Below are 27,659 nucleotides of genomic sequence, written 5' to 3'. Positions count from 1 at the left end.
TTGTCCTGAGATATATATTCAAAAGATTATTTCTTGAGTTCATCTTCGAGGCTTTGATCATCCGCTCAAACTGCGACCTTTTCCCTCGGTGCACTTTCATAATATCTTCCGCAAGCGAAAATGGATACCGCCGGTGTACTTCGGCTTGCGGCAATTCTCCTGCTCTGTTCTGTCCAGGTGAACGCTGTCTTCCGAAATCAGTTCTACTTCTTTGGGGATCGAGTTGGAGACCAAGCCGTGCCAAGAGGAGACGTGGAGACGGTCGAGCTGTATCTCGAAACACCGATAAGTTTCTACGACGAACCCCACTACACAGTCTATGTGAGTAGATTTCTCGTTTTCTTTACTGGACAGGTATAACGCTTTGGGGGTATTGTGAACTTTCTTGCATTTCTCTTTTGTTCGCACTTTAAAGTACGTCTAGGCACGGGGCTTGAAAAGTAACGCACGAATGCACACCTTTGTATATACGCCTTCGCGATATCATCGGGTCAACTTTTAGTGTGCAGCGCTTTTCAGTCCTTATCTTGTGTGATTAACTTATCACTTCATCGGTTTGAGAAGACAATCTCAAGAATAAGTCGTAATAGAGTGCTGCGCGCTGAGGTATCCTAGCTGCGTGAAGCAATCGCACCCCTCTAAAAGAGGAGTTCAAGGTTTTTATGATGCGACAGTTTTAAGCTCATGGAAGAGGGTGTACTAGTGACTATGTGCCCCCTTTTTGAGCGTGACCGTGAACATGAACATGTAGTCAGTGCATGAAGTTACAAACTTCAAGTAAACTTCCTGTCAACAAGTATATCCTTTGTTCGGGCTACCGAACCGCAAAGTGTATGAACTGCGCAAATACCCTGCCAGCTTTTCTTCGTGCAAATAGAGCCACGGGTAAACCGACAATACTGCCACTGGAGGAAACAATACACCGGAGAAAATTTAGAGCACTGGGCCGCGAATCAATTCCACAATTGTGAGTTTGACCTCGAATAAGTAAAAACCATTGTATGGAAATGCATGACTGATCAGCGCATAGTCATCGCTAGATATCGTGTCTTTTATCTCACGTCACACTCCAAATATTTTACCTGCAATAGTCTAGAATATTCACAACCAGATAGTCTACATTCGCGACGTACGTGGATTCAAGGGTCGACACGAGCAATCCAATCTTACAGATTTATTTATTGAAACGAAAATAAAAATCCTATTGTAAAGCGTGATTTATGAATGTTATCTGTGACATGGAAGCAATTTGTCGACCCTATTTAAACTGGGTATCGACGATTTATCGGAGTAATTGATGTCTGAATCGGGTGACTTAGCTGAACTTATTTCTGGGTTCTTCGTTCAACGTCCCTTAGTCCCTCTACGACATCAAAAAGTTTTTTCCAAAGAACGTTCGCTTCACAAGGGTATGGAGGTAGAAAGAAAGATGTAGGGTACATCGGAACCCGTTTCCCGAAAGAGTCCTTCCCACAATTGCTCCTGAAAACGAAGAAAGCATTTGAAGAACTGCTCTATATGCTACGTCGAAAACAGGCGTAGCAGAACTGGTGGCGCATTTGAACTTTGTGTTGCGTATTTGAGCTCAAAGAAGGCATGGACGCAGTTGCGAAACGTTTCTTTTACGCAAAACCGTATGCAGATTTGGTCATTGACACTAACGTGTTAATCGATCAAAGTAAATAACCGTTTCGAGAAGTTCATTGTTCCCACGGAATATACGAGTATATCAACAACAACTTCCGCACTGTGTTTTTGGCATTGCATAAACTTGATACGGAGGTTTGCTTGAGGGCCTATGGTTTTACAAACAACGTCGTTCCTTTCTTGCAGCTGAACACTGATGGCGTACTAACCTTCACACCTGGTCTTCAGGGCTATCCTCCGTATCCATTTGGTACACAGTTACGAGACACCAATATCAAACTCATCGCACCTTTTATGGTAGACTTGGACAACAGGTAAGTTTAGGAAAGTTATGGTTGTAAAAGTGGTCGACTCTGTGAATTTCTTTTCTTCTTCTTTTTCGTCTTAAAAGATTGAATTGATTTTATATGCAATATCTGTACAGGAGTTTGATTTTAGTAGTTTGCAATTGAAATATCAAACAATTCTCCTTCTTCTTACCCGCCACCCCCCCCCCTCTCTCTCGCTCTCTCTCTCTCTCTCTCTCTCTCTCTCTCTCTCTCTCTCTCTCTCTGGTTTATCATATGGGGGTCGATCCCCCTAATTGCGGAGAGAGTAACTATATGACTATATAAAATCCCCGCGGACGAAGCTGGCATATCTTGCCAGTGCTCTTTCAATTTCCGGTTGTGCTCTATTGACGGAGTCACAATCACTACAGGTTTGAATGAACAATGAAAACAGGTTTAATAACCAGTATCATTCAAGGTAAAACGAAAATTTACCTGGTCACATGGTCCAAGGAACATATAGGTAATGACAATACAGTATTTACAAGAGGGTCGTCTTGAACGATGGTGTCGCTTTTCCGATATTACCGGTACTTGTTAGACCATAGACCCTCGAGAAAAACCAGGTCTATGGTTAGACTTGGTTCAAGTCTGTGATTGGTAAATGGAGTGAACGCAACGATCTGTGTTTTATTTTCATGTGAAACGCGTGAGTGGAGTGAACGCGATGAGTGGAGTGGATGCGATGCTATGAGTTGGGTGAACGCTATACAGGAGAGTTTCACCCGGCAGAAACTAACTCACTACTGCGCAGACTCAAAGGTAACCTACTATATCGCTGGGAAAACTGGAAAACTGGTCAGGGCTCCCAAATTCGGAATAGGTTAAATTTGTACGAAATAGGAGAGAAAAGAGAAACTATTATAGATGATTTTATTTTTTTTAAAATTCACCGACTTGAACCAAGTCTAGATACCTATCTACGGACTACTCATAGTGTTATGAACCGGCCGAGGCAACATAGTGAGTGTACAGGGCAGGAGGGACAAATGTAGCCGAAGATCGACTTACATGTAAAGTGCCATTCCGATTTTAGAATTAACTGGAGAAAAACCTTTTTATGTGCAATTTTTCCTTGTCTTTAGCGACCAGAGACAGACTGGTAACATCTGGTACCGGGAAACAGACGACATCACCTACCGCCAGAGAGCGAACCAAGAAATTCGCAGGTACTTCAGTGACAGCAACTTCGAAGCGGATAGTTTACTGATAGTCACGTGGGAGGAAATCGCTATTTACAAGAGGGATGGCGGTCAAACAGTAAGCCAGGGCAATTTTGCCACATTGTTACATTTAAAAGATTTTAAAGTTGTACGAAGTTAATAATTGCCATATAATGTAGTTTTTGAGTATAACAATTGTTGATTTATCATAATTATCAAACGCTACACTGAATGACCTTTGATCCTGCAAATTCCCAGGTGATGACTTTCCAGCTTATCCTTGCCAATGACGGTAAGAACACGTACGCCGTGTTCTTGTACGATGACCGCAACAAGGATCCAGAATTAACCACTGATGGCCTGGCATGGCCTGAGATTGGATTCTACGCTGGAGACAGACGAAGGTTCTTCAACATAGACAACTCCATGACAGAAGATGTTTTCCAAGAAAGCAGGTATAGTAATAAATTTCTGCAATGTTGTGGCTATAACTTCGAGAATTTGAATTTATGTTTAATACTAACTGATTATGCTTTCGCTCTGCCATCCATTAGAATTACCACAGACACTAAAAAATACCATTTTAACCAAATTAGGTGCAAGGTCATTCGGTCATATTGAAAAAATTGGTCTTCTTTTATTAATGTTGCTGAAAAAATGGTCTGAAATGAAAAATGAACATCAATGAAAAAATTTTAATGGAAATTCCAAATAATAAGCATTTCAATCCTGATACAAACAAGTGCAAATAAATACCTGTATGAAGATACATGTGATTGAACTAGAAACAGGCAACTGCAACATTTTGGGGTTTCTTAATTATACTGTAAAGCAGAGTTTCTAACATTCCAACTTGTCACTTGTCATTCCAGGAGGTCCAATGTCAATAAAGCAGGATTCTGGATCTGGCAGATTGGAATGGAAAACATGGGTGACAGGAATGTGGTGGATCCGTCACAATCCTCTGGCTTTGCACCCGACATATCATCCGGAGATGAAGAAGGTGACATCGTTCCATCGGAATCTGGTAAAAACCAATCAGTTGTTTGTGTATCTATAATCTAAACTGATCAATAATAAACCAATCAGTTGTTACAGTGTATCTATAATCTAAACTGATCAATAATAAACCAATCAATTGTTACATGTATATATATATATATATATATATATATATATATATATATATATATATATATATATATATATATATATATATATATACTGTATTGATGAGCTGAATAGTGGGTCTTTCAACATGCATTGGGGAGTATAACAAGAACTTGCAATTAATTGATACACACAACAAAAAAAATGAAAAACTCATCAAAAGTTACAGTAACTGTCCCATTAATCATACCACTATTAAAATACCCATTTGTCCGTCCATTAGTACTTGAATTCAGCTCAGCTGTGATCCTTACCTGTGCCTTTTGTGCTCTGATTTTCAGTCGACATTTTTGATGTGGACGTGTTTGACATAGATGATAGCAAAGAACGCTGCGGAGAGTGCAGCCCCAATGCACGGTGTGCAGCTAATGCTGTGTGTTGTGAATGCTTTGAAGATTACTATGGAAACGGATTAATCTGTCTTGAACGCAGTAAGTGTATATAATTCAATCTGATAGTCATATGTACTATGAAAAATCGTCTAATTATCAAATAAAGTGCCAAATTACAGTCTCAGAATGCTTGCAAAGACAATTCTTCACCTGAATCAAAAATTTTTGGGAAAACAGATGAAAAACATCAATTTATGGTCTCCAAAACACTCAGAATATAAAAACATTTAAATGTACTTGCTTTGTTATCATATTAGATATAAGCTGAGCTTCATACTTATTATATATATTCAGAATGTAGGACAATATTTTTTTGCATTCAAAAATTTTCACAAGTAAGCAATATGGTCATTAGTACAACAGTGATGATGAGGTCACACATTTCTCTTCTCATGATCAATCCAACTGACATTTTTGGTCTTCCCTGGAAAAAAGAGGGCTATTCTCAATAACAGGACAAAGTACAAGTCCATCCTTCTTAAAACGATTTCCAAAATAGCATTGTAAGAACGCTTATTTCCAACTGCTTTCTTATTTCAGACAAACCACAGCGAGTCAATGGTAAAATGACTGGTACTGTCAATGGCATTGACATTGACAGAGTTGATTTGCACGCCTACGCAGTTACTAATGAGGGCCGCGCTTACACCGCTGTCAGTCGCATCCCCCCAAATATTGGTTACCCAATGCAAGCCATGCAGCCACTTGGCGCCCTCGTTGGCTGGATGTTTGCCATGACTGCGAGCAAAGGCAGAAATGGTTTTGAAATCACAGGTTAGTCAATCATTCTAGTTTGTCAAAGGGACAAAGTCACCATCTTTTGAATTATTTCAGAATTTTTCTATCATTCGAGTAACAATTCACGTTGTTCTGCTCACTGAAACATGGTAAACTGTCAGTAGTCAGTACTTTCCTCCCTTCCGCATTTAGATGAAGCAATGAAATGCTTGGATGACATAATCCGCGGTACATACCACTTGGCATTACCTATGTCATCAGCATAATGATATACGTGCATACGCAAGGTGTGAATAGAGTTCTTGTGATTGATAATTCAACATGTTTCAGTAAACAGAACAACATAAATAACGTCTCACATTAACTTATGTTATTGAAATTTAATTAGCATCAGGTATTGAAATGCACACTTATTTTTGTCCAATTTATAGTCTTTCTTGATGCTCTGATGCATTTAATATGCTTGCGAAAATGATACAGAATCATAGTTACAAATGCCTACTAGAGCGCCACATTTTGTTAACACTTTATTTCTGTGCAAATATGTTATTTTTTACGACCTTGAATGTCTTTGTGTTTTGTCTCATAGGTGGAGAATTAACGCGAACTGCCAATCTCATCTTTGAGACTGGTGAGAGTATGATAATCAAGGAGAGATACACCGGAATCGATGAACTGGGATACATGAGGATGACTGCGGAAATTGATGGAACCCTGCCTCAAATATCCGCTGATGATAGAATCACCATGGATGACTATAAAGATACATACAACCGCAATACACCAGGTATTTCTTGGAAACAACCATTCTTGCTTTTCCCATAGTTTCATTTCAGCAGACAGCATTTTACCTTCCCTCCAAAACCACAGCCATCCCCATTCCCCCTGCCATTTTAATGGGCTGATCATGCCATTGGAAACAATGGATTTAAGGTGATCAAAAGTATAAGTGGTACTGTGAAGGGGAGGAATGGCATGGGAATCAAAGCCATGGATGGCTGATCAAGGGAGGGTAAATATAATTGATGCCATTTTAATAGTGAACGGTCATATTTTAAATACTTCATCAGTAACACTTGCTACCAAAAGAAGAAACTGAAAAAAGCATTTGATGTGTAAACATGATCAGTTCGTGAATTTGGTTGAGCTTAACATCAATATCTATCTTGAAGGCAAATATAAACCAAACACATGTAATTAGCCTGTAACTGAAGCCATAGAGCTCTGCCTGTATTGAATTTCACACCACTGAAACAAACAAACTCCTTCCATGTCCACAGGTGTTATCAGAAGTTTCTCACAGAGGACCCTTCACCTTGGCAATGATAGGTCCATTGATTTCACAGTGGATCAGACCATAGAGTATGAGGAGTGTATTGTCAGGAACCCACAGCAGGAGGAGAGTCTCATCAAGGCAATGCGGTCCAGCATCCAGGGAAATTACGTTGTGTACGACAGAAACGAACAAATCTTGAGATATGCTATGACTAGTAAAGTTACACCTAGCACAGGTAAGAAGGCACTGGATGAACTGATTGGTGGTACATGGTGCAGGACTGTGGTATGTTTTATAGCTGCAGCAGTTGTAAATAATTGACTTTGTTGCTAATCAAGATATGATAGTGGAAAATCATTCAAAATTCAGCTTTTGGAAAACAAAAAAATCAATCAGCGATTTTACAAGCATTTAGAAAATCGGCAACCTTTTGAAATCTTGACTTGTCAAGTGATTCTCAAGGAACTCAGGTTCAGGAGAATCCAGCTGAAAGAAAGTAAAGAAGGCACTGATTTTCACAATACTCTCATGGTATCGTCATCATTTGATACAGTACCATGAAAAGAATAGCAGTTCAGTACTTAATTTAAGCATTACACTAAATAGTATACATTTCATAGAGAAGGTACTACTCTCTCATGAAACAGACTGGTGTTTTCATGAAATGGGGAACATAGGTCATGTGGTATGGAATCGCTGAACCATACTATTTCAATCTAGTCCATGGGCATACCTGGTAACATTAACAATTAACTCAGGCTAAAGTAACCCAGGTACAGACTCTTTTACACACACGGGTAAGACTTGTATACTAGTATGTCGTTACTATGTGTAAAATATGACTTGACAAACAGATAGTTCCCAAGGCAAGACTTCTCAACAACTTGCTGTTTTCAATCACTGATTTGACTTCACATATTTCAGTCAGAATTTTGATTTTCTTTTGATTTTGATTTTCTTTCACAGACCAACCGGATAACCCATGTCAATCAAATGACTGTGATAGAAATGCTGACTGTCAGGTTCAGGGTGATTCCTATGAATGTCGTTGTCGTAGAGGTTACGAGGGCAGTGGTCGGAACTGTTACGGTAAGTTTCCTACTGTCATGGTATCAGTTTCCCACTGTCAGTAACTTAGACATGCATGTAAGAGAATGTTCATTGCAAACAATTGTGTTTCTGCTGTCTTATGTTATGTTACTCTTGAATTTTTTTGTACTCCTAAATGTTGAATCTTTTCTGGAAACCAATTTACCTTCTCAATCTCTGGTTCTCATATTAGTGGATCTCTGAAGGCCAGTCAACCAGGGCTCGCACTGGTGTTGGCAATTGATGGGTCCCTGGGACCCACCCCTGGTGAAAATGTGGGGTCCCTAAATATTTTGTGGGTCCCACATTTTATGCAACGCAACAGCTCACAAACCAAACTCACCAACACGCAAATATATTAACGTAAAATCATCAGATTGCATCAAACCGTGATCATAGCAAGTATACCACTATACACACACTGTAGCCCCACTTCTTACTTGTCGGGATGCAAATGTGTACGATACGAGTCCCAGGGACTCGTGCATCAGAAGCAACTTGCATCCCATGCAAGAAGTTTGCGTCTGGGACACGGATTCCGCATTAAGGCGAACACTGCTGTGAACGCATTGACAATCTTTTGTTCCCCATTGAAAATTTTTTAAAGTGTATAGATTTCCAGCAGATACATCTGATAACAAAGAGGGGCAAAGAATTGAGAAATTTTTGAAATTTGACCGATTCAAAAGATATTTTTTGATGATTTCACCGTCATCCACATTGAAATATGGTGTATGCATGGCACTCATTCGGTGCATTTAAACATTCAAATATGTTACCCCTTCTTGTATACAGATATAGATGAGTGTAGACTTGGCACTGCTCGCTGCGATAGAAATGCACGATGCGTCAATGAGGTTGGAGCTTTCTACTGTGAATGTCGTCCAGGTTATACCGGTGACGGAAGGAGCTGCACACGTAAGTCACAAAAATTTCTAATATATGAAATGTGTGGTATCCACATCTGTTTAGTAATCCTACAGTCTAGTTTGCTGGTGTGGCATACCATTCATTAGTATTCACCGTGCATTGGACTAGGGGATTTAAAGTTCACTGGTCAGAAGAGAAACGTAGCAGGGCCCAGACCTTTGACTGCCGTGCACCTTGGCTGTTTTGTATTCAGAGATGATTTGGAAACTGTACAGCATAAGCAAGCAACTTATTGGGCACTGGTTTATCTCTATCAGCTGACTGTGAAAACTCTAAGATGTGGAGCTGGTGGAAAGTTTATTCTTATTCAGCATTTATTAGTAAATCAGTGAATGATAATTTGGAAGGTAAAACATGTACATTTTGGAGGCCATGAAGTCAGGCTCATGTAGTGTAACTAGTGTTGGAAATTAGCATTCGATATAGATCAACACTTGTGCTGTGGGCTGTGACTCATTTCACATGATACCCAGTTGCTATGCTAAAGTATTGGAAAGGGGTGAACAAACTTTGTTGTTACTGGATAAGGTGCACACAAATCATCTCCTAGACAACATCGGTTTCGATACTGATGACTTCTACTGCACAGATAGACATATGGTAAGGGTGACCTACCTGTTATGTGGCAATGTCAATGCCAGTTTTTTATCGTGACAAGGAAATGATGAATTTTTATCACATTTCATGATATATTTCTGACTGTATGTGCAGGAGCTAGAAGTTGTGAAACAGCAAACTGTGACAGGAATGCCAGATGTATTGATAGAGGTTCTGATATTTCCTGTGAATGCTTACCTGGATACACTGGCGATGGCAGACAGTGTACAAGTAAGTTGAATTTTACCAAAAATCACTTTATCTCCATCACAATAAAATAAAAAATGTTTTCATCAAGCAGGTGAATTTATCGGGATACAAGAATTGACTTTGCATTTGACAGATTTTGTGAAATAAATGCATCAACATTGTTGTCAACTGGTAGAAGTTATGTGTCGGTTTCTAACTTTTTCTGTATATTCCACTCACACAGGAGAAGAAGATCGTTGCGAGAGAGCGGGTTGCGATCCCAATGCAAGATGCATTGATCAGGGAGGTACTGCCTACTGCCAATGTTTACCAGGATTCACCGGAGATGGCAGGCAATGTCGAAGTGAGTCAAAAGTCAAAATTTGAATAGACAAGGAGTCATTTTGAAACAATCACTCACACACACATATACACACATACATCCGCCAAAAAAAATGAAAAAGGACATCGACCAAGATCATAGAAATGTCATTATTCTAGTTCTCACAGCTGTGCCGTATCATAACACTTATAATTTATGCTATTATAACTGTTTGCGTGTTGACTTTCAATGATAATTTTCAACACTGCAGCACCAATGATGGTCACTGGAAGTTTTTCAGTGCTTTTACACATTATGGATCAAAGTTGTACAAACCAATATGAAGCAATGTGGAAAATGTTTGAATTCCAACACAAAATTTTGATTTCATAGGATCATTCATCATATTTATCACCTTATAATATCTTTTCAATGAAGAGTAATTAGCAACACTGCCCTCGGAGCTAGCTATTACCAGTAATACTTTTATGCATTGTAATTTTCAATCCATAGGAGCTGGTGGATGTGACACAGCAGATTGTGATAGCAACGCTCAATGTATTGAGCAGGATGGTATCGCCTATTGTAGATGTTTACCTGGTTTCAGAGGTGATGGCCTATATTGTGAAAGTAAGTAATTGTAAATATGTGTAAACAAATCATTCTAACCAATAGGAGAACAATTTATCAAGTACGAGCGAATTACAATCATGGAAAGTGTTGGGGATAAACCAGTTGATTGTGTGTAGATTGTTACCATGCATTTGAAAGGTGCTGACAGCAAAGGATGCTAAACATTGTTCTATCTGCTTTTCAAACAACACAGGAGACAGTGCATGCAGTAGAGCCAATTGTCACAGATATGCTAGATGCAATGAGCGCAATGGCATAGCGTATTGTCAGTGTCTACCTGGTTACGTTGGCGACGGCAGAGACTGCAGAGGTGAGACAGATTTCTACATCAGTTGACATTAGCACTGTCTTTACCATCTCACGTGACACAAACTTGTTAAAGTACGTGTACAAAATACTGTGAATACAGCAAGCACGTTCTATGAAAACAAAAAAACCTGACAACGTATCTTGAAGCATGCATACAGCACTGAGTAGAGAGCCATTGTGAGACATACTTGATCAAAAGCTGTACAGTAGTTTATGGTACATTGTACTTATTGATGTCAGTTTTGGAGGGGAATGCCTCAATGTGGGGTAAATTTTCCAAATTCACAGTTTTGTGACAAAACTCAGAATTAATAATGCCATTTGATTAAATATGACATGAAGCACAAACAGGACAGCAAAATTTATTTTTAAATCTGAGTAAATGAAGACCATTGGCAGTCCAAAATCTTTTTCAATTTCTGATGCAAGTCAAGGTTTAATTCTGATTGAGCAATTTTTACAAGATAAGCAGTTTTGCACTTCCTGCAATTGTCTGACCACAGATGTTTGGATATCAGTCATTCTTAACAAAATACATAAATGTACAAATTTGAATATTTCATTGCAAATTCACAGAACAGTCTACCGTTGATAGCGCCTACTTGATATTTGCCCAAGGCATGGCCCTGTACCGCATGCCATTGAATGAGTTTGAGAAGGCTGGCAGGATTTTGATCAAGCCACCACAGACAGCTGTTGGTGTTGACTACGACTGCAGGGACTCTCACATATACTGGACTGACATCTATGGTAAAGCTATCTACAGAGCAGGCGAGGATGGAAGTGACATGGAGACACTAATAAACAAAGGTGAGTTTCCTGCCTGCCGTTAATGATATGTGATTGGTGAACGGACACAGATTTATGAACATTTGCCAGAGATAATGAAGCATTATTGGTGAATTTACTTTCTTTAAACCTCAGTGAGGGATATAAAAGGCCCCCAACTCACTGAAAGTTCATAATGGCACTTAAATAACAACAGGCAACAGTGAAGTTGACCACTCTGTGAAAATCAGCAACGATTATCCAACAAAAATTATTAGCATACCATGAACATAGACTCTTTCATAAACACCTAGGCCATACAGGTGTTCACAAAGTTTCACAAAGTTTTTTAAATGATGATGATCATGTGAAAAATATTGCTTTCAGAACGAAGTGAAGGGCCCTTAGGAAACATTTGTTCCATGATCAAACTATTGTAAATCATTCATTTGCTGTGCAAATGAAAACAATTGAGATGTGAGACAAGCATGTGTACACTCAGATTTATACTGGCATACAAAGGATGAAAACTTTGTGCTGTTATAGACTCTTCTATCAGAGTCTGTGATGTAGTGACATCACAAAAATGAACCCCTTTCGGATGTGAGTTAGCAAGATGACTAGTCAAAAGTACGATGTATTCTTGCAAAAGGCATGTACACTCTATTCACAAAACTGTAAGAAGAGTCCATAATTTGCGTTGACATCTAAACGACTACAAAACCAGCAACACATTAATACTGCGTACATATGGTAGGCAGTGTAGGTCAATCTTCTCATAATTAATGTTGACATGACATCAGATCTTTGGTAAATCCACCCAGCAAGCTCCCGTTTGATAAATTTGAGGTTTATTTTTTTTCTATGCAGTATTTCCTGATCAATAGTGACCCAACTCTGCTTTATTTCAGGTCTAAACAGTCCCGAAGGTATAGCCGTAGACTGGATCAGCAGAAACATGTACTGGACAGACTCTGGCTATGATACCATCGAAGTAGCCAATCTGGATGGCTCAAATCGCAGAGTGATTATCCCTGATGGACTGGTCAATCCAAGAGGGATAGCTGTTGATCCAGTAGGAAGGTATATATTGCGCATCTTATATAATTAACTATCCTTCTTGTAGAGCATAAACACAGAAATGGTTTCTTGGAAATGTATACTTTCAACTTAAGGGAATAATCGTTTTTCTGATTTTTATCTCCATGAGAAACTCTCGCACAACTCTCAACTTTCTTTCTGTGACTGTCTCCATCAGCTATCTGTACTGGATTGATTGGAACCGAGCATATCCAAAGATCGAGACATCCAATCTAGATGGATCGGACAGACGAGTTCTGGTGGACACCGGTCTCAAGGTGCCTAATGGACTGACTCTGGACTATCTCAACCATCAAATCTGTTGGGCCGACGCAGGCAAGTTCTCTGATCATTTCAGAATCAAAGATCCATATGATCACAAAACTTTAATCAGTTTGACTGATGATGGCAAGCGAAAAAGCAATTTTTTCCCCCATATATGACAGAAAGTCACTTTAATTTACAAACCAAGTGAATTCCCTTTGTGGCCAAAGATGGTAAGAAAACAGTCGTTTATTAAACTGGTGGAAATTCTGCTGACATGCCGTGAGTGTCAAAGAACAACCAAAATGGCAGATTACATGTATGTGCCAGTGCTTTATTTGATAACAACCAGACCATGTAAAACTTATCCTGTAGTATATCACCATCAGCTAATCAGTTGTCCAGATATATCACTCTCTTTCCAACAGGAGTAATCTTGGATTTTAGGAAGAGTCCTTTGTTTCCGCTTAGTGTTAATACAGTACAAGAGCAAATTTATTCCAAGACTACTGGCTAGTATGTGCCCCCTCAGCTATGTGTATCATGTACATTCATATTTCTGTGTTCGAATGTAAAAGCTAAGAGTGCCGATATTTGGTTACAGGTGAGAACAAGATAGAGTGCATCAGCCAGAGTGGAGATGCCAGCACTCGTTACACTGTCACTACTGAAGCTTCATATCCGTTTGCCATGACCAATGTCAATAACAGGTTGTACTGGACTGACTGGGAAAGGTAGGGAAAGGTCTTACAATTGATAACTGTGGCAACTCTGCTTTGAAAGGTAGAGTTGCAGGTGATTGTGGGGTGGTGTGCTGACAATTACTGTCTATTCCTACAAGTTACAGAATGGGCTTTTTGGGATGGACGTACTACAAAAATGTATTTTGTGATGCAAAGTGGAACAAATATGTATGTTAAGGGGGAACGGTCCTAGCGCTGGATACTGATATGTTTATCTATTTTTACAGCAAATTTATGTACAGCCGTACCAGTAGGACACACACCACCTACTAGACCATTCAGCAGGTCCGTGACCCCTGACCCAACACCATCCTCCCTGCACACAGCAGAACCTTTCAGTCTAACACAACACACTTCTGCAGGAACTCCTCCCAACACAAGTTCAAATACTTTGAATGGGTTTATACATTCTGTTAGAATAATCAAACTCAATGAAATGCACAGATGAGTCAATCTATTGAACTACTGACTTATGCATAGGTGTAACTGAGTCAGCACATACTGGAGTAATAATTAGTGATTTAGTATATCATCAAAATTGTTTTGTTAATTTTGACCATCAAATTTCCCTTCCACAATAATGACAATCTCAACCTGATCAAAGCATATGTGTAATCACTGTTCATATTTTGAACAAAACTCAATGTAAATATCACATTTCACAGGAAGAATATCCAGACCGTTGATATGAATGGTGGAAATCTTGGTAAACCAATGCAGCCTCCAATTGGTGCTAACGGCAAACTCTATGGAATCACTGCTGCGTCTTCATGCCCAAGTGGTAAGAATTGTCCTTATAGAAAAATTACATTCAAGTTTCCAGTTACAAACCAACCAACAGGACTTTTGCCTTCATCTGGTTATTGACAACCAAGCTCTCCTTCTCATCAATTCATTGAAAATTACAAGTGAATTTTTTTTTCTGCCAGAATTATTCATTCATATGAATAGCAAACAACCCTTACCATATAAGCCATGTGCAACAGCCGAATTGGCAAAGATGCTCAATTCTATTGGTATCAAATGTAACTGTTGAATAAGGGACAGACCATTAGATCTTCAGAGGGGGTGGTCAAAGACAGAAGAAAAAAAATTTCAAAGCAAAAAGGGGAAAAAATTATAAATCTGACAGTTTACGTAGAATAGAAAATCAGCATATCATGACTCACTGGGTTTTCAAAACTTCACAATCGTGAAGAAAATATTCACACCCCACCTCCAAAGACCTAATGGTCTGTCCATAAGAGCATGAGGTGCTCCTGTACACATGTTTCTGAAATCTGTGAATTCGTCTACTGTTATGGTTCTTACACACAAACATAGCGCCTACAGTTAACATCAGATAATTATAGAGTACGCCAGTGAAATATCTGAAGTTTTCATTGTGAACGGACATTGACAGATTTACTGGTTCGGCCACTGTGTGACAAAAGGCTGCTAGAATCACTGTTCATGTGAATCAGGTCATGATTTCGCTTGTTGGTCGTCGGCCAACAAAGAAAGGTGAACGAAAGGTCAGACGGAAGTCAAGCAGACTTCAAGAGAGGTTAGGCCTTTGTTTATTTACAGGCAGCACACATGAGTAGTATTCTCCTTGAAAACCACATCAGGTGTAACATCAAATGAAGTCATTGAATAAGGCATTTCTTGCACTGAAGTGCCTATCACTTGCCCTGTAGAGAAGTATACATTTGGATTTGAGCTAGAAATATTTAATGTGGCTTTTTTCCTCCTATCTCTGTAGGGAGCAACGCTTGTGCCAGAGACAATGGACAATGTAGCCACCTTTGCCTGCCCCTGCCCGGAGGCAGGCATACCTGCAAATGCCCAACTGATCAACACGGCAATGAAGTGCCTTGTGTAGAATAAAAATGTGAGTAAATCTTTGCCTCGCACCATTTCACACATACCAGAATTTTTTGTAGTTCACATCTCTGTATCTGGGGTGTGGTCCTCATAGGAAGCTGGTATGAAGGCTGCCCTATACTGATAGTACATACCAGACACTGCCAATGATTTTAACATTGAAGTGGTACAATGAATCCTTGGAGTGATTCAACTGTACAGCAGGAAATCAGAGCGACCAGGAAAGACGCTATAATCTCTATGCACACATTAACAAGACCATTGCAGTTTAAGAGAAAAATATTCTAACTTGACCACTACTTTTTCACTATCAACAACAGAAATGGAATGATAAACCCTAGACACAAAAGAAATACAAGATCTCACCAAAATAGAGAAGTATTAGGCCCTTGAAGCAGAGCATAAGAACCAGTCTTTTCCAATAAAGAACCTGACACAGAACTCTATCATTGATTGTATGACCTTGTCGTGAGAGAGATGTGTTTTGAGTCAAAACATTCAAAGATTTTCAATAATCTTAAAAAGATTATTGGATTTTAACCAATGAAACTCAAAAACATATAGATTAAAAAAAGAGCTTATGTAAAATCTTGCCTACCCCGCCCAGCCATTGTTTGATCAATGATAGTGTAGCCAGGTTGTGTTATGAATTTCATCCTAGCAGACAGTACATATCAGTAAGAGACAACACAGCAGATGCCAGAGATATGAAAGAATGTTGACGAAGGCAAAAAAATCCCACTTATCATAATTACAGATTAATGTGAATCTGAAGACTTTTTTGCTTGGCAGGTTATGTCAACAACAGAGATTTGTTTTGTAAAGTTGACTATGTGGTCATCTTGTATAACTTGATTAATTTTGAAAATCTTTTTAGACATACTTGAAAACAAGAAAAAATGTATAATAAATTCTGCAAGGAGACAGCACAGAATGTACAATATGAAAGATAGCAATGAGCTAGTTTGCTGTGGGTGCCATGTACGTGAGCCATGGCATATGCATAATGTGGCCTGTGAATCTCAAAATAACTGATAAGACAGTAAGGATTCTCAAGAAAGAAGATCACTACAAAACAAACAATACATAGCCTGATGGTAGCCATAGAGGATTGATCTGACACCACTTTAGTGATGGCACCTTCATAATGAATTCATTCTGAGTGTTGGTGAAGTGTAAATGAGCAAATATCATTTGGCGCCTTATTGATCAATCAAGAAGTCATAAAACCAAATTTATCCAAATACTAATGGGCCACTTTTCATTTTTTCTTGCAGATTCCAGCGGTGATTTCTCATGAAGTCATTCATATTATGGAGCTACACACTTTTTGCCCTCAGCTTCTTTTTTGTTCGTTTATTTTTTGGTTTCATATATTTTTTAAGACATGGTGTTAATTTCATTTCTTTCACTTACGTACTACAGCCATGGTATATTTTGTAATGATTTCTAAGAGATTGTGTTTCATGATAAGAATATTAGTATTTTATTTACATGAAAGTGACTGTCAAAACTCAGCCTTTTAAACAATGACAGTTTCAGGGAAAATCTTTCAAATCATAAGTTTCAATGGACAGTCTGTGTTTATTTAATAAAACTAATCCATTTCAAATCTACCATGGATGTGTATGGCTCTTGTGTGTTTTGTTGGTTTGGATTGTTCCAAATCTGCATTGTCATAGCCTGTATGCTCAAAACAGTCCCCTAATTCTAGAAGCTCATGCTATGCCCTACTCTTTTCTGCTTCAGAAAAAACCACATAGTGGTGATACTGGATGATTTACATTTGCACTGAGTAAACTTATGCATTTATGTAAACATTAACCCTTTCACCCCCATATGCCTATGTAGAGGTCCAACCTTACTGCAGAAAACAATGGGATCAGGCCAAACCATGGTGGTGAAAGGGTTATATGTGAGAAGGAAACTAAAATGAAAACTTGCAACAGTGTAGAGTTTTGGCAGCTGCTCTCATCTTCCAACTTTACCAAGACGTTGATCAGTCTTTGGATTTGCCGTTATAGATTGAACTCCGACGATGGTTTCATTGATTTTTGTTTGTAATTCTCGGAGATCCTGTATATGTAATAACCGGAGGACCTTGGCAGCTTCCAACAATGCTGGATCTGAAATGCACAAATACATAAGGGCAAAGCTCAGTCTTTTAGAAAAACAAAAGTATTCCAAAGCATGTTGAGTGAGGGCAGCATTGAAACCCCAGTAGCTGAGACATCCTGCTTTCTTGTTTGTAGCATACACAGCTATGCTTTTGTGTTAACATTGAAAAACTACGCTTTGTTTGTTTGTTTGTATTATTCACTTATCTAAAATATCAGAAGCATCCATCACACAACACATGAAAATTGATGCATATGCTGTAAACGTTTCTCCAAGAAAGTTCGGTTCAGAAGTTTACATAACCCTTGGTCTTTGATTACTGAAGCTTATTGTAACTGGGCCATTTGCATAGAAAAATGTTTATCAGTACTAATATTTGCATGCTGATAATAATTTCCGCAACACTGGATAAAGTTGTATCCAAATTATGATTACAAGAATGCTTCACAGGTCATAGGAGTGTTTGCACATTTATCAACAGAGCAAAAAACAGGTAACAACATGTCCTGACCCAACAACTGATAAGGCAACATGACTTATAATAGCAGGAGAACACTATCAAATATCAAATAAATAAATCTTTGCGGGAACCCTGAAAGACAATTTGCATTTTGCAATGGTAGTAATCACTGCCATGCACTATGGTTACAATCACTACCTTCAGTCAGACTTAACCTTCAACTTCAAGTTTTTCTGTTCACAAAATTTGCCTGTGTAATAGATCTTTTTTGTGCAGGTCTTGTGTCACCTATAAATGGTTCTGTATCTGCTGAGACATCCAACTCTACATACTATTTCTACTAAATTGTTTCAATAAACAGGTAGTAGGGAAAAATATGCTCTATATTATCATTAACTAAGACTAATGACTAGAAGAACAAAGTATCAATTATTATATCTGATCTTGTACTTCTTACCTCTGATTTCAAAACCTGCGTCCACTTCTTTCAATTGTAGTTGCATTCCCTAAAGGAAAATTATGACAAATCAAAACCTGACTGAATTGCTGTTTTATCTCTTTTTCCTCATGGAGAAGTATGACCAGTGACATCAAAATAAACTTTTGTCCGTGAATGCAAATATTTCCACTTTATAAAATTCAACAGAGACAATTCATGGACTGTACAGAAACAAGTTCCCTTTTCCGCATCCCAAGTGAAAGAGGAAAGTAAATTTGATGCCATCAACAAATCACGGAAATAATAAAAGCAAAAAATTCTACTGAATTACATGCCATAGGTGGCTGGTAGGTTTTGACTGGCCTGATACATGAAAGATTTTCAATGAATGATTCATTAATATGTCATATTGCAGAACTATTAACACAAAGATCAAGGTCATCTCCAACCGTCTTGCTTCTTGAGATAATCTCAATACAACAAATACTTGGTATTGTCATGTCCATGTTTTTACCTCAATAAGAGACCAGTTACAATCTACAACCATTGTTTCTCATGATTTATCATCAGCGGTTACCTTCACGTTGCATGTTATCATGTTTCTTGTCCAAGAGCAGGGTACTCCTGTGTGCATTTGCCATGTACAGTGAATCTAATTTTTTTGACACATGCCTGATAGACATCACACAAGCACTCCTAAACCATATTGTACATGATTTTGAACATATTGGGTAATCTGTCCACAACGTTACATTATCACCCTCTACGATTATATTTCCCTTATATCATTCCATGGAGATTCAAGAGGCTGTCACGGTTACTTACAAAATCTTTTGCTTACCTCGTCCTTTTTGTCAGCTTTAGCTATGGCATCTTTAGAGAGTCTGTCTTGGATCAAGATTGCGATGGCTTTCAACATAACCACTGGGTTTTCATGTCGAGGCATATTCAACTGTGTTGCTAGTGAAATCAACCCAGATTTGAATTCAGGGCTGTTAACTGCAAGAGGGTAAAAGACACATACATCAACGTGGGTTGGTCATGGTTTGCCCAAACCCATTGTTATCATTGGTAATTGTGGACATGTTTTAAGCAAACTTGGTGTGGACGGGTTACTTTGCTCTGGTCAAAAATGCCTTCTTCTAAAAGTGAATGCCAAATATATTGCTTGTTGATAATTTAGCATCTAGCAAAATATAACTAAAGCCTTATATTAATAATGGGTTAAAAAAATTAGAATTTTATATTATTGTCAAGTTACATTTATTTCCAAATTATCGAGAACACACACAATTGCCAGTAAGAGATATGCTACAACACAAAAAACAAACATAGTCCCTGAAGCTACAATAGACATGGATACAAAATTAAGTATTTCCTGACTGTATGAAATTATCTCACTAAGGTCATCCTAGGGACTTGTAAACCAAATATTAAAGCTGTCTGACCAGCGGTTTTGAAAAAACACGCAACCCAACAGTCGACAGAGCTCTGCTGTGTTATGTAGAGAATGACTTTTTGTGACACATGTATTGATGAAGAAGGTGGATATCTTTGATAGCTCATTTCAGGATAGCCTGACCAAAAATGGCAAAATTAGCTGCAAAAATACAAAATTGAAGATTTCATCATAATTTCAATATATTACATTAAGATAAAGCCAAGAACCTGTATACCAAATATCAAAGCTATCAGATGAGTAAGTTTTGAGAAACAAATATTTTGACCAAAAATGGCAAAAATTGACCCCAAAATTGAAGATTTCATCAAATTTCAATATATCACATTAAGACAACCCCTAGGAACCTGTATACCAAATATCAAAGGCATCAGACGAGTAGTTTTTTAAAAACACATTTTTTGACCAAAAATGGCAAAAATTGCACCAAAAATACACAGTTGCAGATTTCATTATATATTCAATATATCATATTTAGTTCATCTGTAGGAACCTGTATACTAAATATCAAAGCTGTCAGACGAGTGGTCTTGATGAAATAAAGTTTTGACCAAAAATGACCAAAAAATTCCTTAAAAATACAGATTTGCATATTTCATCACAATTTGAACAAACCTATGATGGGTTATCCCTAGGGACCTGTACACCAAATAACAGAGCTGTCTGACCAGCTGTGATGAAGATTTTTTACCAAAAATGCCTTTTATGGCGCTAATTTGCATATGTTCAACAATATCAAAAAATTAAAAAAAAGTTTATCATAATCATATTTTTCATCTACACAACAAATATCAAATCAGTAAGTACTGCGGTTCTCAAGATATTTGAGTGGACGGACGCCTCACAAATGGACATACATACATACATACATACATACATACAGACTGACGCCGGACGGATACCCATTCCAATAGCTTCTATAGACTATAGTCTATAATAGTTAAAAAATACCGCAATTATACGGTGTCGCTCAAATTTGATCAGAATTGGTATATACCAGTATGGGTTACCAATGATCAACAATAAATGTTGTTTCTATCTGTTCAGTGGAGGAAAATTCTATGTTGATGTTATGGCAATGATTTCTGCACAGTACAACCAGAAAAACAACAAGAAATATTTAAACCAGAAAAACAAGAATGACAAAAGTAATTAAGGTCTAACTTTAGGTACTGGAGGTCAACTTTAGCAACATGCATAGCAGAAACAAGCCTCTCTTAGTTTAGTATAAACGGTCTTCCCCCATCTACTGTCTATTGTTGCAGCTGGTCTGTTAATATGTAACAGTTCATAAACAATGACTCAATGAGTCGTGAGAAATGAGTCAAGATCAGTGGAGTTTGCCTGTTTCTCACTGGCATGCCTCCTGCACATTTGCAGGATTTCACTTTTCTTACCTCATTTGCACATTTTTGACACTGTTGTGTTCATTTGAACAAATTCACATCTCAACCCCTGCATCTACCTGTACACCAAATACTGAGATGGTAGCTTTGGCGGTATGGGAGCCTTTGTGTGTGACGGACATACATCCGCACATACCCACAAATATACAGACATACAGACATGCAAATCAGATGCAAATGAACTGATTCAGCTTATACAATAACGTCACATTGGTACACCAAATGTGAGCTAAAAACAAATTATTATGAAAACAGTAATATGGATTTTGCACAAAGAAATTTTCAGAAAATGAAAATGAATTCAGAAGTCCACTTAGTTTCAGCATCCTCCATACTTTGTACAATCTATGTCTAATGAGATACATTCTGAAAAAAATGATCTATCCATTAAAATTGGGGCATTCAAATGTTCAAGTTTTTGTTGAAATATACCAAATGGGACTTTGCGCTTTACTAATTTTAACCCTTTTCCTGACAAGTTCATACTTCACCATCAGGTCAACTTGGTTAAAACTAGTGAAGCAAAACATGTCCCATATGGTGCACGTTTAACAAAGACTTGAAGATTTGATGGTCCCTGAAGACAGAGATACTGTAAACATGATTTTTACAAACTAAAGCTGCTATAACATACCAAACCAAGTTGGTGAAAATACCTGTTGTTTTGACTCAATACCGCATTTCACGGACTTGGCAGATGGGGAAGTGATACATCTGGCAGGTAAAGGGTTGACCAACTGGACCTGATGGCAAAATATGAACCTCAATATAAATGTTACTCACCGTCTAAATGTTGAAATGGATCATCACTGGCCACCTTAGGTTTCCCATCTGCACTTCTCTCTACAGGTTTGGCATTTTTATACTTTTCAACTGAAAAAAACATGAGAACTTTGTGTTGGTACTCATTAACTGTCAACTGTAAACACTGTACAAACTCATCTCGCCTTGAAATTGTTCACAACCAGATATGAACTGAAATGCTCCCCTGTATCAGTATATAAGTTTCCTCATCTTTGATCAAGTCTATATATATATCCTTAATTAGGAAATTTCATTGAATATGTAGATTAGTGATTGACTAAAGTAAAAATGCTAAATGACTTTCAATAATGCTATATCATAGTGCCTTCAATGTACATAGCATGTTTCATAAACTTTAATCAAGGTAAATTTCTTGAAATTAATTGAATGGTTCACTGTACTCGATTTGGTTTCACAGAAATATATTCAGAAACACTCAATTGTCCAACAAAAATTGTATATGATCACAAGGGCAACCAAATAAACTTGAAGTCTGCAATCTCAAGCCATTATTTTTTGGGGAGTCTTTAAGTCAGTGAAATCTACTATTTGATCAGAGAGACCAGTAAATGGCAATGGAATACTATCCAGTGTTTTTGCTATGATTTGGGAACATGGGAACATGGTACCATTTCCAATTTCCCTTGATGTGATTGACCAAACACCCTTTCACCTCCATGGTGTGGCCCAAACCTATTGTTATCAATGGTGATTTGGACTTGTTTACGATGAATTGCAGGGGGACAGGTTGATATACCATGGAGATCCCAAGAAACACAACTGGCAGACTTTGTGAAAATACTTTTGCCATTAAAACAGATGTTTGTACGACAAAAGATTGTGGGTGCATGACTGCTGTTTCTGTCACACTGATACTGACTCTATGAACCACAGTCCCTCCACAAATTGTGGAGGGACCGTGTATGAACCATTAAACACAATTTGGATTTGGGAAAAACCAAGCACCAATCAGGTTTGGATGTCTGACTTACCATCCTCACCATACACCAGTCTCACGGCGTGACCTAGGAGCCAGTCAAGAACCGCTGTCCTCTCCATTGGATCTACTGGACATTGTAAATCTGTCAGGAACTTAAACACATTCAACTTTTATCAGAAACATGTACTGGAAGCACAGAGAAAAATTTTAAGAGTGTCATGAAGACATTTGAATTGTCACATTGACAAAAATCTGACTAAATAGTATCAACTGCCTTTCTTGTAATTGTATTATTGAAAGACTGGCAATCAAATCAGCAGGTATTAATTTATCGTAATGATAACGCTCTTTCCATTCCATCCACCCTATCATCCTTGAATTTTGGTCTGATCCTATCATGCTCAAATACAGTTTTAACTCATGTACACATACAATGGCGACAGCCAACATTGCAAAAGGACAGTTCCAGATATTTATCTTGAAAAATTCTACATCACAGATATGCCTATTGTTGAAAATTTGTGTGTTTTAATCCTTATACTGCCAAGTTAATATTACAAGTTTGTCTAAATCATTGAGATATACGCTGCATTTTAAATAAGACAAGCAGTTGAAGTCCCCTGAAAACACTGATACTGTGAACACAATTTTTACTGACGAACTTTGCTATAGCATATCCCATGCCAATTAGGGGAAATTATGTACAGATTATGTTCAATACCATTTTTCATTTCATACATGCCTCACATATTAAATGTCGCACACCCCTGAGGAATCAACGGTAAGTTGTTGCATGACAATAGCAGGCTGCAGAGTCACCATTTGACTAAAAATGACTCAGAACTATTTTCAATTTGATAAATTTGAGAGTTAAAAATGATCAAATTACCTGTTTTACATTGTAAATTTTTCCAATTTTACAAAGTTGTTGAAGAAGAATTGATAAATGGCAAAGCAGTGATTTAAATGTACTTATGTGCCCTTCAATAATGAAAATTGTCTTATCTTTTTATGGAGTTTTGTCTGTCTGGGAATTCAAACATATGATTGTCATTTGCAGATCAAACAAGAAAATTGACTATGAACATTATTTAGGAGAAGCTTGTAATGAAAACAGCACCTAAACAAGGGACTTTGTACACTGGAGGCAGGAGACCAATTATTCTCTAGTTGTCATGCAAATAGTCACCTTCACTTTGAGCACATAGTCCTATTTGGGGGGGTGTAATAATCTTTACGGCCCTGATACGGCTTTTGCGGCCCAAGGTCGTACGGCGGAAGGGCCTGAGCGTGCGAGGGCCCGTACGCAGTACGACCAAGGGCCGCAAAAGCCGTATCAGGGCCGTAAAGGTTTTATCATATACCTTATGGAATGATAAATATGTAGTTTACATAATATTCAACATTGTTTAGGAGATAAAAATGCGTGAGATATCAAAAATTCATCGCCATTTGTGTCACTTTTTCATAAATACGATGGCCGCTTCCCGTCGCGGATTGACATACATAATGACGTCATTTATTTACCAGCAGAATTCTAGTACACGCAAAGCAAAATCTGTACTATTTACGTGACCAACAGAGATCAAGGTTGAAATCGAGCGAGGTGTAAGAAGGACAAAAGCGTGATGTCAGTTTCTTGTAATTTATACTGAACAGGCACGCACTTAGTATACACAGGATTTCACCAGAACTTAGAAATAAAACAAGATGTCACCTGCGCGGCTCCACTGTCACTACTCGCCACTACGATCTGAGTGAGCAGACGTTTTCCTAATCTCGCGCTGGCTTTGTGTACGAATGGAACGTTTGCGGATAGCAACGCGCGTAGTGACCAGAATCGAGATAATTCAGAAATACACGCGATTGCCCATATTTGGGCACCGGGCCGGGGCATGATACGTAAAAATAATGCACGGATCTGAGGGCGCTTTCTCCCATAGCTTTACACAGGCAAGTGAATGTAGGTATATGATAATATATATTACTGACTTGGCAGATAGGGAAGTGATACTGCCTGGCAGGATAAGGGTTACAGGCTGATCAAAAGCTTACTTTTCCAAAAGCCGTGGGCCATTCACTACTGCCTACATTGCGCAGACTGCTCCGTTCTTCAATTTTATACAATCTTATCTTCTGATCTTCTAACCATACAATCAAGTTCCTCCACTGCTTTTCATCTAATGCCAGAAAAATAAAATGGTCATAATGTGTGATGAGAGAAACATTGTGTAATATTGTTGCACAAAGGAATATATTTCTGAAGCAATTTGCAACCTTTGCATCACCATGGAGATCCTGTCAGAGTTTGAGATTTCATTAATGATTGCACAGTGCACTGATCAGAATTGTACATTTATTTGTTAGTTTCTAAAAACAGAAATGTAGTCACAACGTTTTACAGCTGCTTACAGAAATTCTGACAATTTCTGTCTGTGTGCATGTCTTTATTACTGCTGCTCAGCTATTTGTGGCTGTATCCTTTGGCGTATAATTATTATAGTTTCCCTCTGAACATCAGGGGTATGGAAAAAACATTTTCATGATTCCTGCAGTATTTATTTCCAAAAGTCTCCTCAAAATGTACATACAAAAATATATTATAATACTACTGTGTCACCACAAATCAGCCTTATTTCATATGTGTCAGGGTGTGACCGTGAGCATCTCACAGGAATGTTGATACAAACTGAAACAATAAACATCTATTTTACTAGTTGACTCATTTTATTGAATCTCAATGCTACTTCTCTTGAACATCTTTGAAGATGAGCTGGTCACATGATTTAGAAGACAGTGTGTAGAGATGGTGAGTGCACACGATACCCAATTTGGCATGCCTTCCAGTTCCACTGTCAAATTATTAGTGTGTTGGAGAGTTTAATAAAAAGCAGTAAATCTTTGACGTTTCGACAAACATATCACGGAAATCGTATTGATACTCATTTAAGTTCAGAAAGTTGTAAAATAAATCTAAGAGGCATGACTGTCGGTTGACAATATCTTGTCAACTGTGTGGCTGCAATGCTTTCTTTTCCATTGGCAATCTTAGCTGAGGTCAAATAAGCTGAGCGCCGCGCCGCTTCATCAAAACCTGTTACCATCAAAAACGGCAAATGGCCAAATAGGGGAAGGCAAATAGGGGGAGTCTTTGAGATTGTGAGTATCGGTGTACGCTACTTGTTAAAATATTATATTGAACAGCGAACTGGAACGCATGTAGTCTGCAACAATATCTGAGTATGGAAGCCACGCATTATCTATGTGCCGTCCATCCTCACGTATGCACAGCGGAATATTGCGACTCGGCTAAAAAGTCAACGCTGCTCTCGCTTTAAGACACACGCCTAGGTTGGAACTTACCTGTAATATCAACGCTTTCCGGACTGTGGTGGTCGAGGGCATAAAGCTTTCGTTTGAACATTTCTGCTTCAATTTAACTACAGAATGCCCACGTTTCTTAAACAGCATGCAGGCCGGTCCGTCATCAATATGGCTTTGCCCTATGACCCGTTCTCATACCCGGCATTCCGTGCGAGGTTGACCCGCAAATATGCTCGTCTGTATTTTTAAACGTGTTCCCCCTTTTCCAGCTTCATTGTCTGTCAAATGAACTTTGCCTCGCCCCCGAATTTCCAAAAAGGCTCAAAAAATATTGTATACTTAAAACAATTTCCTTAGAACTCTCCAGTGAAAAATGACATCTAGAGAAGTGATTTATTCTCATTTCAATTGAACTGGTTCATTCTGTCCCAAAGACAGCATAAAGTTGATCTTCTGAAAAGTAGACTAATATTGCAATATACAAACACGGAAACATGCCTGTCAATTTTCTTAAAGTCTTTCATCATATTCATTATTTTTTATCAGAGTGATAAGCCATTATATGTCATTAGTGTTATTTTTACACCATAGCTACAACATTGAACATGGTAGAAATATAACTGCGTAGTCTCAGTTTACCCAGATTGCAGTAGGGGGGGGGGGGGGGGGGGGGGGGGCTCTCTTCCGCAGCCGGAAGAAGAGCTCCACTGCAGTCTGGGTAAACCGAGACTAAATGCTACAGGCATTCTCATTTTTGTCACCTATCTTCTATTATTTAAGCAAAACACTTCAGATTGTTTAAGTCAGTTGACTAAGGATGAAATTAACTTGGACACTGCACTACCCAAACAAAACCTGCCCCAGCCTGCAATAGGGAGAAATCCTAAATCTACCCTTTACAGGATAATCTGATAGCTTTCTGTAGCACAAATTTGTGCTACAGTCCAGAGTGCAAGTGGACTGTGAAATCAATTTTTTAGAAAATGTTGAGTGACGTGACCTTTGTCCAAATAATGATACCAAAATGTAAACAGATGAATTCAAAAATACATTACCCTCTGCATACATAATTAGACAGAGCTTCCTTTCAGAGGTTTTTGAATGACAGTTTTTTGTTTGATATTATGTCCAAGAATTAAGTCACAAGTATGTTGGGATATTAGAATAAAGTATTTGATCCAAACTAAATGATATGATCAACTTA

At 38.2% G+C, this 27,659-nt stretch overlaps 2 protein-coding genes across 2 annotated transcripts; one reads left to right on the top strand and one right to left on the bottom strand.

Moving 5' to 3' along the window:
• LOC139149371 (nidogen-1-like) lies at positions 1 to 17,121 on the top strand. Its single transcript, XM_070721099.1, has 22 exons — positions 1 to 321; positions 1,834 to 1,961; positions 3,062 to 3,236; positions 3,398 to 3,594; positions 4,012 to 4,166; positions 4,591 to 4,740; positions 5,242 to 5,475; positions 6,029 to 6,226; positions 6,720 to 6,950; positions 7,682 to 7,804; positions 8,600 to 8,722; positions 9,446 to 9,562; positions 9,765 to 9,884; positions 10,356 to 10,472; positions 10,669 to 10,785; positions 11,361 to 11,594; positions 12,464 to 12,635; positions 12,811 to 12,968; positions 13,501 to 13,630; positions 14,305 to 14,420; positions 15,384 to 15,512; positions 16,783 to 17,121. Exons 1-21 carry the CDS (start codon positions 121 to 123, stop codon positions 15,506 to 15,508), a joined length of 3,321 nt encoding a protein of 1,106 aa, XP_070577200.1. The 5' UTR covers positions 1 to 120; the 3' UTR covers positions 15,509 to 15,512; positions 16,783 to 17,121.
• LOC139149372 (RNA transcription, translation and transport factor protein-like) lies at positions 16,963 to 26,641 on the bottom strand. The gene is made up of 7 exons (XM_070721100.1): positions 26,495 to 26,641; positions 25,187 to 25,311; positions 23,184 to 23,283; positions 22,171 to 22,260; positions 19,364 to 19,521; positions 18,541 to 18,589; positions 16,963 to 17,631 (listed from the first exon to the last, which is right to left on the bottom strand). Exons 1-7 carry the CDS (start codon positions 26,553 to 26,555, stop codon positions 17,477 to 17,479), a joined length of 738 nt encoding a protein of 245 aa, XP_070577201.1. The 5' UTR covers positions 26,556 to 26,641; the 3' UTR covers positions 16,963 to 17,476.
• Positions 26,642 to 27,659: the final 1,018 nt, after the last annotated feature.

This window comes from Ptychodera flava, chromosome 14 (assembly GCF_041260155.1).
Source record: "Ptychodera flava strain L36383 chromosome 14, AS_Pfla_20210202, whole genome shotgun sequence".
Taxonomy (NCBI): domain Eukaryota; kingdom Metazoa; phylum Hemichordata; class Enteropneusta; family Ptychoderidae; genus Ptychodera; species Ptychodera flava.
Note: the sequence above shows the minus strand (reverse complement) of the source record. Positions and strands in the feature narration are given on the sequence as shown.